Below are 17,507 nucleotides of genomic sequence, written 5' to 3'. Positions count from 1 at the left end.
CACCTTGATCTAAAGATTTTATGTGTCATAATTATGCTTACTTTTGCTTCTTTTTAGGGTTTGCTGAAGATGGCGGTATATAGACTGGAGTAGCAAGGGTTGGTGAGGTTTATTGGGGTTTATCGATTATAGAACAGGCTTCTCTAGAGGGGTGTGAAGCACTGCCAAGTCCTTTGAGTTTTAAGCTGTTGCTAGTAGTACTCTGGTGAATAGTCTAGTTCTTATGATTATTTGGGTTTAGGGCTAAGCATAGTGGGGTATCTAATCCCAGTTTGGGTCTTAGCCATTGTGTGATCAGAATATATTAAAGTTACTTTCGTAGTTTATTTTTGTTTTAATTATGGCTTTTTACAGCTTAATTAAGGTTTAACTTTATCTTGTATGGTTCGTTAACACGCTTTATGCCATAGTTCTATTAATTCGGGTCAATTCGGGTCAATCATATGACCATGGTGGCTGGCACGAAATTTACCAACCCTAGTTGATATGGCTTAGTCAAACTTTTGTTTATGGCTTAATTTTTATCACTGCTGTCTCCCATAGGGGTGTGGTTGAGCAAGGTGTTGTGAGCTGCTGGTGTGGCATGATTGATACCTGCTCTTTTTAATCTTAGTGATTTAGAGGGCATTCTCACTGGGGTGCGGATACTTGCATGTGTAATTCTATTAAAAACTAATAGAAAGGCTGGGACCAAACCTTTATGTTCATGTGGCTGGTGAGCCCATCTAGACATTTTCAGTGTCTTGCTTTATGAGATGTTTAAGCTACATTAACTTGCTGCATGTAGGTGAGGTTTGTGTGGTTGTATTATGTGGTTTATGTCAGATTTAGTATTAGATTTTTGATAGGATGGTTGGCGAATCTAAGGGGAAGTCTGTCTATAAGGGGAAGTCTGTCTAAACAGCTCATTGGTATGATAGGAGGCGGAGTTGAGGTTGATTCATTATGATATATAACTATTTTAAGCCAGGGGGGGAATAGTGAAGTGCTATGCCCTGTAACCATTAACTGGCTGCACAACATAGGTTGCTCTAGCCAAATAACAAATACATACAGGTCCAGCTACAATTTGCTTGACTGCGTTAAGACCTTTTAAGGTCATAGCTGAGTCCAAGCAATTTCCCCCCCAAAAATGAAAGACACCAAATGTATGAAACCGCAGTTATGTGTGAGCATGGTCTGATTAGTCACTAACCCATCGAGATGTCTTATTTAAGGGGAAAGAGTGGGCGATTTTAGGTGAGATGGCCCTGAAGTAAGAACCAGATTGTCTGATAAAGTTCACTAATAGAAATCCCCACAAGCTATGGGCCCAGAGCGAGAAGAGGGACACCTGCCGAGCGGGTTGATGGTTTCACGTGGCCTGGTGATCAAGCTCGTGGTCTAATGGACAGGGTTACGAAACATGTTGGTTTAAATTGATTTAACTTAGTGTACTATGTACGATCAATAATATATATGTACTATGTAATATTAATGATAGAATGTACATGTTCATTAGGCATGGGGTAAATAATGTAATGCACGATTATACATACGATATACATGTATACCTATGTGGGAAAAAGACATTATAGCAGTTATGTGGTGGTAACAAATATGTATGGTACACATAGCATGTATGTAGTAGAATGATTTTTAGTACTGACATAGTACTGTAGTTTTATGAATGTCTTATATGTTTTTCAGGGAATAGTTTATATAGAATTTCAGCTTTGGGTGCTGGCGGTGAAGTTTAGTGCTTCTTCCTTGAGTCTTGGGGAGATATGTTGTTCTCCTTTTCCAGTTTACAAGACCGGGGTATTGTGTTATACTACAAAGACTCTTCATTTTAGGCACTTGTTTTCAATGAGACTAATTACTGGTATTAACACTAGGATTAAAAGAAAGTATAAAATGGATGCAAGTTGTCCAGTAATTATGTATGGGTGTTCCACAGGCTGTCCTCCGATCCATGTTAGTGTTAGTAAGTCTGACACTAGTACTCAAAATAAGAATTGGCTGAAGAGCGGAAATATCATGCTTCGTTGTTTGGATGTGTGGAGTATTGTAATAAATGCCAGGATTAGGATTGAGAGCAGCAGGGCCAAGACTCCTCCTAGCTTGTTGGGGATTGATCATAGAATTGCATATGTGAATAGAAAATGTCATTTTGGCTTGATATGTGGTGGTGTGCTGAGTGGGTTTGCTGGGGTGTAGTTGTTGGGGTCTCCTAGCAGGTCAGGTGAGAATAGGGCTAATATTAGTGAAGCTAAGATTAATAGTAAGGCGCCCAAGATATCCTTATTTGTATAGTAAGGGTGGAATGGGATTTTGTCTATATTGGCTGGGATTCCTTTGGGGTTGTTGGATCCTGTTTCGTGAAGGAATAATAGGTGGACGGCTGCTAGTTCTGTGATGATGAAAGGGAGAATGAAGTGGAAGGCGAAGAATCGTGTTAGTGTTGTCTACAGAAAAGCCGCCTCAGATTCATTCAACGAGGATAGTGCCGATATATGAGATTGCTGAGAGTAGGTTTGTGATGACAGTTGCGCCTCAGAATGATATTTGTCCTCAAGGTAGGACGTAGCCTATGAATGTGGTGGCTTTGACTATAAGTAGTAGGATAATTCCAACATTTCATGTTTCCTGAAAGGTGTAGGATCCATAGTATAGACCACGTCCTATGTGGGCATAAGGGCAGATAAAAAATATGGAAGCTCCTTTTGCGTGTATATATTGAATGATTCAGCCATAGTTGACACCTCGGCAAATGTGTTACTGATGAGAAGGCACTTTTTGTTGTGTCTGGTGTGTAGTGTATTGCTAGAAATAGACCTGTTAGGATTTGTAGAATTAGGCAGATGCCTAGTAAGGAACCAAAATTTCATCATGATGAGATATTTGATGGGGTAGGGAGGTCAATGCATGTGTTGTTGAGGATTTTTATTAGTGGGTGGGTTTTTCAGTTGTTGGTCATTGATGTTCTTACAGTTGAATGACAACGATGATTTTTCATGTCATTGGTCATGGTTGGAGTCTATGTGAGAATAATGATGACATATATTGTATTCATTTTAAGTATTATTTTTGTGATTAGTTTTGCAGGGGTTTCTTCAAAACCTTCACCTATTTATGGGGGTTTAGGGTTGATTGTGGGTGGTGGTGTTGGGTGTGGGATTGTGTTAAATTTTGGTGGTTCATATTTGGGTCTGATAGTATTTTTGATCTATTTTGGGGGGGATATTGGTTGTGTTTGGTTATACAATGGCTATAGCCACTGAACAATATCCTGAGGTTTGGGTTTCTAATAAGGTTGTACTGAGGACATTTCTTTTAGGGCTGATAGTAGAGTTTTTAATGGTGTTTTATATTTTGAAGGATGAGGATGTGGAAATTGTGTTTAAGTTTAATGGGTTGGGGGATTGGATTACTTACAATACTGGTGACTCTGGGTTTTTTAGTGAGGAGGCTGTGGGGATTGCGGCGTTATACATCTATGGTACTTGGTTGGTGATTGTTACTGGTTGGTCATTATTTATTGGTGTTGTGGTTATTATGGAGATTACTCAGGGTAATTAAATTAGGAGTATACTGAGGGTGATGGTAATGAGAAATGATAGAAAGTATAGTTTAATAAGGCCTTTTTGGTTTGAGATTAGTGTGGAGGATTTTAGTTGAATGAAGGCTGTAGTCTTTGGTAGGACAGTTTCTAGTCAGATCAAGTCTAGTAAGGAGGTTGCTAATTTTTGGCTTATTAATAGGTTTAGATGGGGAGGTAGGCGGTGTATGATGGTGGGGAAATATCCTAGGAGAGTGGAGAATTTAGAGGAGTTTGAGGGGTGAGTATATTTTAAGTTTTGTGTGTTAAGATTGATTTCGAATGCTAGTATGAAGCCCAGAGCTGTTCCTATAAGGGCAGTTAGTTTTAAGTACAAAGGTATAGTTATTAGGGGGATGGTTTTTGGAGGGATGTTGTTGGAGATGATGAAGCCAGCAAAAATACTTCCGATTAACAGGCGTTTGATGGAGTTAACTAAGAGGGGGTTGTTTTCATTGATAGGAACTGAAGGAGAGAAGCGGGACTGTCCCAGTTGTGAGAAGAAGATAATGCGAGTGCTATAGATGGCTGTGAGGGAGGTAGCAGTTAGAGTTATTAATAGGGCTCAGGCGTTGGTATAAGACGTGGTGGCGGTTTAGATAATTAGGTCTTTAGAGTAAAAACTGGTGAGAAAAGGTATTCCCATTAGCGCTAGGCATCCAATGATAAGGGCTGTTGCAGTGAAGGGTAAGCTGTTGAATAAGCCTCCTATTTTTCAAATGTCCTGCTCGTTGTTTAGGTTGTGAATAATGGATCCAGAGCACATGAATAGTGTGGCTTTAAAGAAAACGTGTGCAAATATGTAAAAATGCTAGATGAGGTTGATTAATACCGATTGTTACTACCATTAGACCTAACTGGCTTGAGGTAGAGAAGGCAATAGTTTTTTTAATGTCGTTTTGGGTGAGAGCACATATGGCTGTGAATAGGGTGGTAAGGGCTCCTAGGCAAAGTGTTATTGTTTGAATGAGTTTGTTGTTTTCTGTTAAAGGGTAAAATCGGATAAGTAGGAAAATTCCCGCTACAACTATTGTGCTTGAGTGGAGTAGGGCCAAGACTGGGGTAGGACCTTCCATTGCTGAGGGGAGTCAGGGGTGAAGTCCAAACTGGGCTGATTTTCTGGCTGCGGCTAGTAGGAGTCCTGTGAGGGGGAGGTTTAAAGGGCTTAGGTTGAGTATGAAAATTTGTTGTAGGTCTCATGCATTTGTGTTGGATAAAAATCATGCCATTGATATAATGAATCTGATATCTCCGATGCGGTTATATAAGATTCTTGAAGAGCAGCTGTGTTTGCGTCTGTTCGTCCATGTCATCATCCGATGAGCAGGAAGGATATGATTCCTACCCCTTCTCATCTAATAAAAAGTTGGAAGAGGTTGTTGGCTGTAACAAGGATTAGTATGCTGATGAGGAAGAGGAGTAGATACTTGAAGAACTGGTTGATGCAAGGATCTGAATGTATATATCATATTGAGAATTCTATGATAGATCATGTGATAAACAATGCCACTGGTATAAATATAATTGAGAAATAACCTATTTTGAAGCTAAGTGTCAATTTAAGTGTTTGGACAGTAATTCAGTGTCAGTTTGAAATGAGTATTTCTTGGCCTGTGTGAAGGAATATTATTGTTGGGATTAGACTGGTAATGAAAGCACATAAGATGGTATTTTTTATATATGATGGATATTTATCATTTTTGTAGAAGTTTGTACTAGTTATCATGATTGGAATAATTAGTACTAGTAGTGTGATTAGGCAAAAGAAGGGAATAGGTTTATTACTTTTATTTGGAGTTGCAGCAATTTTTTGGTTCCTAAGACCAATGGATAACTACCATCCTTTAAAAGTTTGATAAAGCCATACTATGAGGTATGGGGGCATGAATTAGCAGTTCTTGCAGTACTTTCTCGGTAAATAAGGAGTCTTAGTCTTCTGTTGCTAGATCCACAATCTAGTGTTGTTTTTAAACTATATTTACAGTATAGGGGGCCCAAGATGATTTTAGGGTTTAGTGACAGGAGTAGAAGTGGTAGGATATGGAGGGCTATAAGAGCATGTTCTCGTGTGAAGGAAGGTATAATATTATCAATATGGTATGTACATTTGCTGCATTGTGATTAGTATATACATGGAGTATAGGGCTGTAATTACAATATTGGTTCCTATTAGGATAATAGTGAGATTTGACCATGAGAAAGTTGATATAACTACAAACAGTTCTCTGATTAGATTAATAGTTGGGGGTAGGCCAGGTTTGTTAGGCTTGCTAATAGTCATCAAGTGGCTATTAGTGGGAGGAGAATTTGCAGGCCTCGGGCTAAGATTATAGTTCGGCTATGGGTTCGCTCGTAATTTGAGTTTGCTAGGCAAAATAATATAGACGACGTGAGGCCATGAGCAATTATTAGGGTGGTAGCCCCTATGTAACTTCAAGGGGTTTGAATGAGGATAGCTGCAATAACGAGTGCTATATGGCTGACTGAGGAGTAGGCAATGAGTGATTTTAGGTCTGTTTGACGTAGACAAATAGAGCTAGTTATGATTATTCCCCATAAGGAAAGCATAAGGAAAGGGTATGCTATGTATTCTGTTAGGGGGTTGAGTATTGACGTGATTCGTAGCATGCCGTGGCCCCCGAGTTTTAGTAGTATGGCTTCAAGGACTATGGAGCCTGTGATGGGAGCTTCTACGTGTGCTTTGGGTAGTCAAAGGTGGAGGCCGTAGAGGGACATTTTTACTATAAAGTCTTTTATGCAGGCCAATCCTATAAAGATGTTGGATCAGGAGTTGGAGAGTGGTTGGGTCCAATATTGAAGTACTAGGAAATTTAGGGAGCCTATGATGTTTTGTATGTATGTTAATGCCACTAGCAATGGGAGTGACCCAATTAATGTGTAGAATAGAAAGTAAAGTCCTGCATTAAGTCGTTCTGTTTGGTTACCCCAGCGGATAATGATAATAAGGGTAGGGACTATCGTGGCTTCAAATATAATGTAAAATAGGATTAGCTCTGTGGCAGTGAATTATGATTAGAAGTGTTTGTAACATGACTAGTATTGTGATGTATAGTTTTTTTCGGATTAGTGATTCTTTGAGTAAGTGGGATTGGCTGACTATTAATATTAGGGGGAGGAGTCATATTGTTAGGATTAGTAATGGTGCAGAGAGGGAGTCGGAGAAGAATATTAATGAGTAGTTGAGGCTATTGTCGTTGAATTGGTTAAGAAGAAGTAGGCTTGTAAGGCTAATTAATAGGCTGTGGGTTGTGGAGTTAATTCAGATTATGTTGTTTTTGATAGCCAATTTAGAGGTATTAATATGATTGTGGGGATAATAAATTTTAGCATTGGAGAAGGTTGAGGTTTTGTACGTAATCAGTCCCACATGTGTTTGATACTATTACTAATAGGGCTAATCCGAGGGCTGCTTTGCAGGCCGCGAGTACCAGTAGGATGATTGGTATTACGCTGGCTAAGGTGAAATGTGAGTTTAAGATTGTCAGGGCTGCTAGGATAAATAGTGATAGTATCATGCCCTCCAGGCAAAGTAGTGAGGATATTAGTGAGGTATATTTGTAACCCTACAAGGGATATAGTGAAAGCTATAATAATGATTAGATGTACTAAGGACACTTGGTAGCTGTGAGTTTAACCATAATCTAAGGAGTCAAACTCACTTGTTTTATTTTAAACTAAATACCATATTCAGGTCATTCCAACCCCTTTTGAGTTCATTCATAGGCCAGGCTAATTGCTAATAATGAAATTAAAAATAGGGCTATGATAAGTATTGTTTTTAAGTTTGTTTGGGTTGCTCAGGGGAGGGGCAGTAGGAGGGCAATTTCTAGGTCAAAAAGAAGGAAAGTGATTGCTACTAGGAAAAATTTTATGGAGAAGGGTAAGCGGGCGGATCCTATCAGGTCAAATCCGCATCCGTAGGGGCTTGTCTTTTCTGCGTAGGGTTTGGTTGAGGAAGTCAGAAGGCGATAAGTAGGAGTAATGAGTCTAGTATTGTGTTTGTTTGTAAGGTCAGTATTAGGTTTATTGTTCTTTTTCGGGGTGTACCGAAACTAGCGGATTGGAAGTCAGATGTACTAATTAATACTAAAAGGACTATGAGCCTCATCAATAGATAGATACGTAAAGAAATAGTCATACAACATCTACAAAATGTCAGTATCAAGCAGCAGCTTCGAAGCCAAAGTGGTGGGTGGATGTGAAGTGGAATTTTAGTTGGCGTAGCAAACAAACAATAAGAAAAGTAGACCCAATAATTACATGCAGTCCGTGGAATCCTGTGGCTACGAAGAAAGTTGATCCATAGGCTCCATCTGAGATTGTAAAGGGGGCTTCGTGATACTCTGACGCTTGTAGGAGTGTTAAATAAACACCGAGGGCAATTGTAATAAAAAGGGCTTGGAGTATGTGCTTGTGATTTCCTTCTATAAGGCTATGATGGGCTCAGGTAATGGATACGCCAGAGGCTAATAGCACAGAAGTGTTGAGGAGTGGTACTTCTAGGGGGTTTGAGGGGTGAATGCCTGTTGGTGGCCAGCATCTGCCTAGTTCAGGAGTTGGGGCGAGACTTGAGTGGTAGAAGGCTCAAAAAAAGCTGGTATAAAGTAGGACTTCTGATACGATAAATAAGATTATTCCGTATCGAAGTCCCTTTTGGACGGTTGGTGTGTGGTGGCCTTGGAAAGTGCTTTCTCGAATGACGTCTTGTCATCATTGATATACTGTTAGAATATTAGTCAGTAGGCCCAGTATTAGGAGAACTATTGAGTTGAAGTGGAATCATATGATTAGGCCTGATGTTATGAGAAGTGCTGAAAGAGCTCCTGTGAGGGGTCAAGGACTGGGGTTTACTATGTGATACGTGTGGGTTTGGTGGGTCATTATGTGTTGTCGTGCAGGTATAAGCTTACTAAGAGGGTAAGAACATAGGCTTGAATTATAGCGACAGCAAATTCAAGGATGGTGAGTAGGATGAGAATAGTAAATGTAATAAGAGCTGTGAATGTGCTGGTGCTTACTAACACGGGGGTTGTCTCCCTGATTAGGTGTATTAGTAAGTGGCCTGCCGTAATATTGGCTGTTAGTCGTACTGCCAGTGCTACTGGCTGGATGAATAGGCTAATAGTTTTGATAATTACTAGCATAGGGATGAGGAAAGTGGGTGTGCCTTGTGGTAAGAAGTGGGCTAGGGATGCTTTTGTTTTCTTACGGAGGCCCGTAATGACGGCACTGGCTCATAGAGGGGTGGCTATTCCTACATTGACTGGAAGCTGTGTGGTGGGTATAGATGAGTGGGGTAATAGTCCGAGGAGATTGGTTGAGCCGATAACTAGAATGAGTGATATTAGTATTAGCGATCAGGTTTGTCCTTTATGATTATGAATACCTATTATTTGCTCTGATGTGAGTTGAATTAATCACTGTTGAAGGGAGATTATGCGATTATTAATTAGTCGTTTTGATGTTGGGAATAGAACACTTGGGAATATAACGATCAGGATGACTACAGGGATACCTATTACTGGGGTTACGAAAGGGGCAAATAGATTTTCGTTCATACAGTTTCTCAAGGGGCATATTGTTTTCGTATTTTAGTGAGTGTTGATTTTGGGTTGGGGTAGTAGATGTGCTTTGAGATTTTTAGTTGAAATATAATAAATAGTGTTAGAAATATAGATGAAATAGCAACAAATCATGTTGATATATCTAGTTGTGGCATGTCATCAAGGAGAACTTTGGCTCTCAATTTTTAACTTAAAAGGTTAACGCTAATCTAGCTTCTTAATGAGTTTATAGTATAGACGCTGATCATTTCTTGAAGTATTTTAGGGGCACTAGTTCAAGAACAATTGGCATGAAGCTGTGGTTTGACCCACAGATCTCTGAACACTGTCCGTAGAATAAGCCTGGTCATGTTGATATTAGGGTTTGGTTTAGGTGCCCTGGGATTGCGTCTGTCTTTAGGCCCAAGGAGGGTACGGCTCATGAGTGTAGTACGTCTTCGGAGGAAATTAGTACTCGGATTGTTATCTCTATAGGTAAAATTACTCGGTTATCTACTTCTAGTAGTCGTAGTTCTCCTGGTTTTAGGTCTGGTGTTGGGATCATATAGGAATCAAAGTTTAGGTCTTTGTAGTCAGTGTATTCATAGCTTCAGTATCATTCGTGGCCTATAGTTTTTACAGTAAGAGATGGGCTGTTGATTTCATCTATCATATAAAGAATTCGTAATGATGGCAGGGCAATTAAGATTAAGATAATGGCCGGCAGGATAGTCCAAATAGTCTCCACCTCTTGGGCATCTATTGTGCTAGTATGTGTTAACTTAGTTGTAAGTATTAGTGTAATGATAGAGAGGACTAAGGAGCTAATTAGGAAAACAATTATTAGTGTGTGGTTGTGAAAACGTAGCAGTTCTTCTATGACGGGTGATGTTGTATCTTGAAAACCTAGTTGGAAGATAAGTTAGAGATATACAATATTTTCACTTGTGACTTAACTTCGACAAAGTTGTATAAAATTTTACTAATACCTAGTTCATGAAGAAAGACATAGTGGCTATGATGTTGGCTTGAAACCGATAAGAGAGGGTTCGATTCCTTCCTTTCTTGACTATTTTAGATGAATGTAGGTTGGTTCTTCGAATGTATGATATGGTGGAGGACATCCATTTAGTCATTCTAAACTTGTGATAGTAAGCTCTACTGCTAATACTTCTCGTTTGGATGTGAATGCTTCTCAGATAATGAAGACTATCAGTATGACTGCTGTTAATGAGATGAATGAGCCTATTGATGAGATGGTATTCCATGTTGTATAGGCGTCTGGATAGTCGGAGTATCGTCGAGGCATGCCAGATTAGCCTAGGAAATGTTATGGGAAGAAGGTTATGTTGACACCCACGAATATGATCACAAAGTGAATTTTTGCTCATGTCAAGTTGAGTGTATACCCTGAGAATGGTGGAAATCAGTGTACAAATCCTCCTATGATAGCGAAGACAGCTCCCATTGAGAGCACATAGTGAAAATGTGCGACTACATAGTAGGTATCATGAAGTACAATGTCTAATGATGAATTAGCTAGGACAATACCTGTTAGTCCACCGACTGTGAAAAGGAAGATGAAACCCAAGGCTCACATCAGGGCCGGTGATCATTTAATATTGCCTCCATGGAGTGTTGCCAATCAGCTAAATACTTTTACTCCTGTAGGGATGGCAATAATTATAGTAGCTGATGTAAAGTATGCTCATGTATGAATGTCCATACCTACTGTGAATATGTGATGGGCCCATACAATAAAACCTAAGAACCCAATTGATATTATAGCTCATACCATACCCATATATCCGAAAGGCTCTTTTTTTCCCGAGTAGTAAGGTACAATGTGTGAGATCATCCCAAACCCAGGTAGGGTGATGGTGGCCTCGTAGAATGAGTGGGAGTGTTCCTTCCTCTGCTATATTTTGGAAGAGTTTGAGAAGGATAGGTGTTAGCTCTTTTCTAAATGTTTGATAGAATTCGCCTGTGAAGCCATCTGGTCCTGGGCTTTTGTTTGTTGGAAGATTTTTAATCACAGTCTCAATTTCAGTGCTCGTGATTGGTCTGTTTATATTTTCTATTTCTTCCTGGTTCAGTCTCGGAAGGTTGTGCTTTTCTAAGAATGTGTCCATGTCTTCCAGGTTGTCCATTTTATTGGCATATAGTTGCTTGTAGTAATCTCTCATGATCCTTTGTATTTCTGCAGTGTCAGTTGTTACTTCTCATTTTTCATTTCTAAGTGTATTGATTTAAGTCTTCTCCCTTTTTTTCTTGATGAGTCTGGCTAGTGGTTTATCAATTTTGTTTATCTTCTCAAAGAACCAGCTTTTAGTTTTATTGATCTTTGCTATTGTCTGCTTTCCTTTCTAAACGATTCACGTTTTTTTAAAAAATTAATTAATTAATTTATTTATTTATTTTTGGCTGCATTGGGTCTTGCTGCATGCAGGCTTTCTCTGGTTGCAGCAAGCGGGGGCTACTCTTCGTTGAGGTGCGTGGACTTCTCACTGTGATGGCTTCTCGTGTTGTGGAGCATGGGCTCTAGGTGTGTGGGCTTCAGTCATTGTGGCACGCAGGCTCAGTAGTTGTGGCTCGCGGGCTCTAGAGTGCAGGCTCAGTAGTTGTGGTGCATGGACTTAGTAGCTCTGCGGCATGTGGGATCTTCCTGGACCAAGGCTCGAACCCATGTTCCCTCCATTGGCAGGAGGATTCTTAACCACTGCACTACCAGGGAAGTCCCTGAATGATTCGCTTTTTAATGCAGGGACTTATTCATCCTTAAATGATACATGGTAGGAATTCAATGAGTATCTGTCAGCTGATTAAATAAATGAGCAACAATTTACTTCTGCAGCCACCTTTGCTGGGTAAGACACTTTGGATCTGAAGATTCTATTGAACACGGGGCACCCTCCAGCTCCTCAGGAAATAGTGGACATGGAACCTTCCCTTGAAGGAGAGAAAGCATGTTTCTGGGAGCTTTGCAAATGTTTCATGGGAATCCCACTTTTGGTTCTCTTAAGGACTCTTTTTTGGTTCATCACTCCATATGCCTCTTGGACCAAATTACTACATGTTTCTGGTGGTTCAACATGTTCTTGGCCACAGAGGCTGATATCCTGCTACAAACTGAGCCTGGTAGGAACTTAAAAGGAGATGCTTCTCATCTGTCCTCTGGCATGCCTTCAGTGAGACTCAGGCATTTGAAGACATCAGACCCAGACACCAAAATGAAATTAACAAGAAGGGGCTCCCATGAGGGAGACTGGGCGCCTCAGATTCAAATGAGCAGTCGATTGAATCCAGTGAAGGCGCTAATGAGCTGTTCTACGCAGCTCTGGCAAACTCACCCCGCACCTATAATTTTCTCTCTGGATATCATTAAAATCAAATGATTCCCTTATTTGGGGTATCCATTTACAGTGTAATTATTTTGGTCTTTTGTAGTGACTTTCGTGGTTAAATTAGGCAATTCTTCTGCCTGTGTAGATAATGTAATGACTTTTTAATCATTTGTTTTCTACCAGCCAAATTGTTTCCATGATCCCATTAGAATTCTTCTGTAGTGATTCCAATGGATTTATTGAACTACTGGTGACAGCCTCACTGATGAACTGCAGGCTGCCTGCTGTTAAATTCAACCAATGAATATCAAATACCTTCCATTTTCCCAGGAACCCAGAAAAAAATCTAATAATTTTGATCGATGGATATATTTCCTGACATTCAGCATAGAAATTACAAAGAATACCATATGCTTTTGGTAGGTTTTAAAAATATAAATTTATTTTTTTATGATTATAAAAGTAATACATTATTATTCTTAAAAAATCCAGAAATACCCCAAATACAACAAATACTATAAAAATGCCTGTAATTTCACCACTTACTTAAAACCGTCTTGTATTAGATGGTATCTCCCTATAGTTTTTTTTTAAAAATCTATTTCTCGGGCTTCCCTGGTGGCGCAGTGGTTGAGAATCTGCCTGCCAATGCAGGGGACACGGGTTCGAGCCCTGGTCTGGGAAGATCCCACATGCCGCGGAGCAACTAAACCCGTGAGCCACAATTACTGAGCCTGCGCGTCTGGAGCCTGTGCTCCGCAACAAGAGAGGCCGCGACAGTGAGAGGCCCGCGCACCGCGATGAAGAGTGGCCCCCGCTTGCCGCAACTGGAGAAAGCCCTCGCACAGAAACGAAGACCCAACACAGCCATAAATAAATAAATAAATAAATAAATAAATAAATAAATAAATAAAATTAAAAAAAAAAAATCTATTTCTCTTTCCATTATCTATCAATTATCTACATACCTACCTATCTATTCAAAATTGGAACCATAATTTTTTAACCATATTTTTTTCATTTAATATGCATGGTAAGAATTCTTCCATGTCCCTGAATATTCATTGCAGTTACAATCTTGAATGGTTGTGTAATATTTTAGTATATACATTTGTTCTCCAAATACTTTCTGAGCTCCTACTCTGAACAAGCAAAGACTTACTGTAATTTATTTAGTCATTGCTCTATTGTTTGAACATTGTTTGAGCTTTTAAAAATATAAGTCATATCATAGCTCTCTGCTCCAAACACTGCAAGGGCTCCCCATTTTGCTAAGAGTAAAAGCTTACATCCTTATGATGGCCTTTGAGGCTCTTCAAGGTTGCCCCCAACTCTTACCTCTCTGGCTTCATCTCCTATTCCTCTCCCTGCCCAGACCACACCAGCCCCACTGGACTCCCTACTGTTTTTCTAATTGCCAGACAAGCTGTGCCCCTGGGCCTTTGCACTAGCTGTTCTCTCTGCCTGGAATGCCCAAGGACCCACTACCCAGATTTCTCACCTCCTTAGAATCTTGTGCTCAGGCGTCATCTTCTTACTGAAGCAAACTGTTCCTTTTTGTCTTGCCTCCAGTCACTCCTGATTGCTCTTATCTTGCTCTGCTTTGTCTTTTTTTTTTTTTCACAGCATCTATTATTTTCTCATGTACTATTATACTTTATTTACTAAGTTTACCATTTATTATCTACTCCTCCCACTGTAATGTAAATTCCATGAGGATAGAGATTTTTGTCAATTTTGTTCACCAGTGTATTGCAGGTGCCCCAAACACTACCTGGCACATAGTAGGTGCTCAATAAATATTTGTTGCATGAATGTATAAATGTTTTTGCATTTTTGGCTACTTGTGTACAATGCTATATAGAGTCTATATCTCTGTATCAATCTCGTGTGATTTTCTGAGATTTCATGGAATTACTGAATCAAAGGAACAACTTTTAAGACTTTCTGATATATGTCATCAAACAGCTTTGTAGAAAACTTGTGTTGATTTACGCTTCCAGCAGAGTATAACTATGTCCATCTCATTGCATTAACACAGGCATTAGGCATTATTTTTAAAATATCTTTGTTAACCTGAGTGCTGAAGAACACTACTCATTTTAAAATTTTATGTTAAAAAATTTTACAACTATTTGACTACTAGTAAGTTTGAATATTTAAAAATCAGCTTATTAGTTATTGATTTCTTTGGGGGATCACCTGATCACATTCCTTATTGATTTTTTGTAGTGAATATTAAGATTTATTTTCATGTTTATTAGGAATAATTTGTGCACACAAGAGAATATATTTAGAGAAAAAAAAAAATACTCTTGAACCCACCGCCCAGTTTAAGAAATAGGACATCGTCAGTTCTTTTGACATCCTAATGTCCCAGTGAATGCCTCCCAGTTCCATTCCTCAACATCTTCACAGAGAAACCATTGCTTTTTTGTGTGTCCCCAATGGCATATTGTTTAGTTTTGTCTGTTTTGAAAATGGAGTCATACTGCAGTTCAACATTGTGTTTCTAAAATGTTTGATTGCTGGAATCTGGCCGCAGCGTCCACCGCGCCCGCCGCCTCCCGCCGCCTCTGGACAGTGGACCCGCACAAAGTGAGCGAGCCTCGAGCTTTCGTGAAAATGTGCAAGCAGGACCCAAGCGTTCTGCACACCGAGGAAATGTGCTTCCTGAGGGAGTGGGTGGAGAGCATGGGGGGTAAAATACCACCTGCTACTCATAAAACTAAATTGGAAGAAAATACCGAGGAAGAAAAAACAGATAGTAAGAAGGTGGAGGAAAACATAAAGACAGATGAACCATCAAGTGAGGAAAGTGATCTAGAAATTGACAGTGAAGGTGTGAATGAACCAGACACTGATGCCCCTCCAGAAATGGAAGATGAAAATGTAGAGATAACTGAGGGGATGATGGATTAGGCAAATGATTAAAAAGTGTCTGCCGTTGATGCCCTAAATGATGGTGAACTCCAGAAAGCCATGACTTGTTCACAGATGCCATCAAGCTAAATCCTTGTTTGGCTATTCTGTATGCCAAGAGAGCCAGTGTCTTCATCAAATTACAGAAGCCAAATGCTGCCATCCGAGACTGTGACAGAGCTATTGAAATAAATCCTGATTCAGCTCAGCCATACAAGTGGTGAGGGAAAGCGCACAGACTTTTGGGCCATTGGGAAGAAGCTGCCCATGATCTTGCCCTTGCCTGTAAGCTGGGTTATGATGAAGATGCTAGTGCAATTATGAAAGAAGTTCAACCAAGGGCCCAGAAAATTGCTGAACGTCGGAGAAAGTATGAGTGAAAACGTGAAGGGCGAGAGATCAAAGGAAGAATAGAAAGGGTCAAGAAGGCTCGGGAAGAACGTGAGAGAGCCCAGAGAGAGGAAGAAGCCAGACGACAGTCAGGAGCTCAGTATGGCTCTTTTCCAGGTGATTTCCTGGTGGAATCCTGGTAATTTTCCTGGAGGAATGCCTGGAATGGGAGGGGGCATGCCTGGAATGGCAGGAATGCCTGGGCTCAATGAAATTCTTAGTGATCCAGAGGTTCTTGCAGCCATGCAGAATCCAGAAGTTATGGTGGCCTTCCAGGATGTGGCTCAGAACCCAGCAAATATGTCAAAATATCAGAGCAACCCAAAGCTTATCAATCTCATCAGTAAATTGTCGGCCAAATTTGGAGGTCAAGCATAATGCCCTCTGACAAATAAAGCCCCTGCTGAAGGTAAAGCAACTTAGATCACCTAATGGATGTCACAGTAATACAAACCGTGTACCTCTGACCTTCTCATGAAGAAAGCTGGGGTGCTTTGAGGATAATCCCTACCCCTCTGCCCCAAATGCAGCTGAAATATTTCACAGTGGTTTGCCATTAGGGTATTCATTCAGATAATGTTTTCCTACTAGAAATTAAAAACTTTAAACAATTTAAAAAATTAAGTAAAATTAAATGTTTGAATTCAACAACTACAGTTCATTTGTTTTTACTGCTATGTACTATTCTCTTGTGTATATATACCACTGTTTATTTATCCAAGCTCAGTGGGCAGTAGGATTGTTTCTAACTCTTTGGTATGATAAATGACGCTGCTACAAACATTCTTGCTCATGATTGCTGAGGCATTATACAAAAATCTCTGCAGGGTATGTACCTAGGAGTGGAATTTCTGGGTCATCGAGGATGTGTATGTTCAACTTTTCAAGATAATGTGAAACTCCTTTCCGATTTGGTTGAATTAATTTATATTCCTACTAGCAGTGGATGGGCTTTCCCGTTGCTTCACAATTTTTCTAACTCTTAGTACTATGCTGGAGTGGGTGAAAAGTGGTATCTAATTTTGGTTTAAATCTGCATTTACCTTTCAAATGATTATTGGCGATTTACCTTTCCTCTTCTTTTTATTTATATTTAAAGGGTGGTAACCACTGTTACCACAGTCATTGACTGGGTACTACATTGTGTGCCAATCCCTGCACATTGCATCATCCACTCACCAACCTTATGAAGTAGTTGCCATCATATTCTGGGGCCCCAGAGAGATTACTATCAGAGTACATATTACAAACTGTATTTCTTCCAAATGATGGCCTTCACATCTTTGTAACATGTGACTTGAGACCCAAGACTAACCTGTAATATTGTTAGACTGCAATTTGACAGAAGGTATCTAATTTCTAAAGTCTGTCCTAGGTCTTTCAGAGATTAAAAAAGAACACTAATAGTCGTATGAAAGAAAAATTTCTAGAGTTTATCTCCAAGGCCATTTTCTTGTTACCTTAGCAGAAAGGAAAAGGTCAATGGCATTTTTGTCATTATGTCTTGAATGATTTAAGAAATCACTTACATGTGAAAGTACCAGCTGGAGCAAGATACATGCCTCCTCTCAGAGGAGTTGTCTCCTGAAGGAAGCTATTATTATTTTTTCAATGAATTACTTTTTTTTCTGTTGGATTTCCAAAGGGGAGTTGGCTGGTTCCAAAATCGAGTCTGGAATTTTAGAAAAAGGGAATGTTGTTATTGTT

At 39.7% G+C, this 17,507-nt stretch overlaps 1 protein-coding gene and 4 pseudogenes across 1 annotated transcript; 1 reads left to right on the top strand and 4 right to left on the bottom strand.

Annotated features, from left to right (window-relative positions):
* Positions 1-1,826: 1,826 nt before the first annotated feature.
* Positions 1,827-2,959, bottom strand: LOC130709272 (cytochrome b-like; annotated as a pseudogene).
* A 598-nt stretch (positions 2,960-3,557) lies between these two features.
* Positions 3,558-5,696, bottom strand: LOC130709282 (NADH-ubiquinone oxidoreductase chain 5-like; annotated as a pseudogene).
* Positions 5,697-8,481: 2,785 nt separating this feature from the next.
* Positions 8,482-9,159, bottom strand: LOC130709264 (ATP synthase subunit a-like; annotated as a pseudogene).
* Positions 9,160-9,409: 250 nt separating this feature from the next.
* Positions 9,410-10,948, bottom strand: LOC130709281 (cytochrome c oxidase subunit 2-like; annotated as a pseudogene).
* A 4,130-nt stretch (positions 10,949-15,078) lies between these two features.
* Positions 15,079-15,410, top strand: LOC103020050 (putative protein FAM10A5). The gene has a single exon (XM_057556993.1). The coding sequence runs from the start codon at positions 15,114-15,116 to the stop codon at positions 15,408-15,410; it is 297 nt and encodes a 98-aa protein (XP_057412976.1). The 5' UTR covers positions 15,079-15,113.
* Positions 15,411-17,507: the final 2,097 nt, after the last annotated feature.

The sequence above is a fragment of the Balaenoptera acutorostrata genome, chromosome 11 (genome assembly GCF_949987535.1).
Source record: "Balaenoptera acutorostrata chromosome 11, mBalAcu1.1, whole genome shotgun sequence".
NCBI lineage: Eukaryota > Metazoa > Chordata > Mammalia > Artiodactyla > Balaenopteridae > Balaenoptera > Balaenoptera acutorostrata.
The sequence above is the reverse complement of the archived record's forward strand: the minus strand, read 5'-3'. Positions and strand labels throughout refer to the sequence as shown.

Coding starts and splice junctions, on each gene's coding strand:
- LOC103020050 (XM_057556993.1), top strand. CDS start 15,114: ATGTGCAAGCAGGACCCAAGCGTTCTGCACACCGAGGAAATGTGCTTC.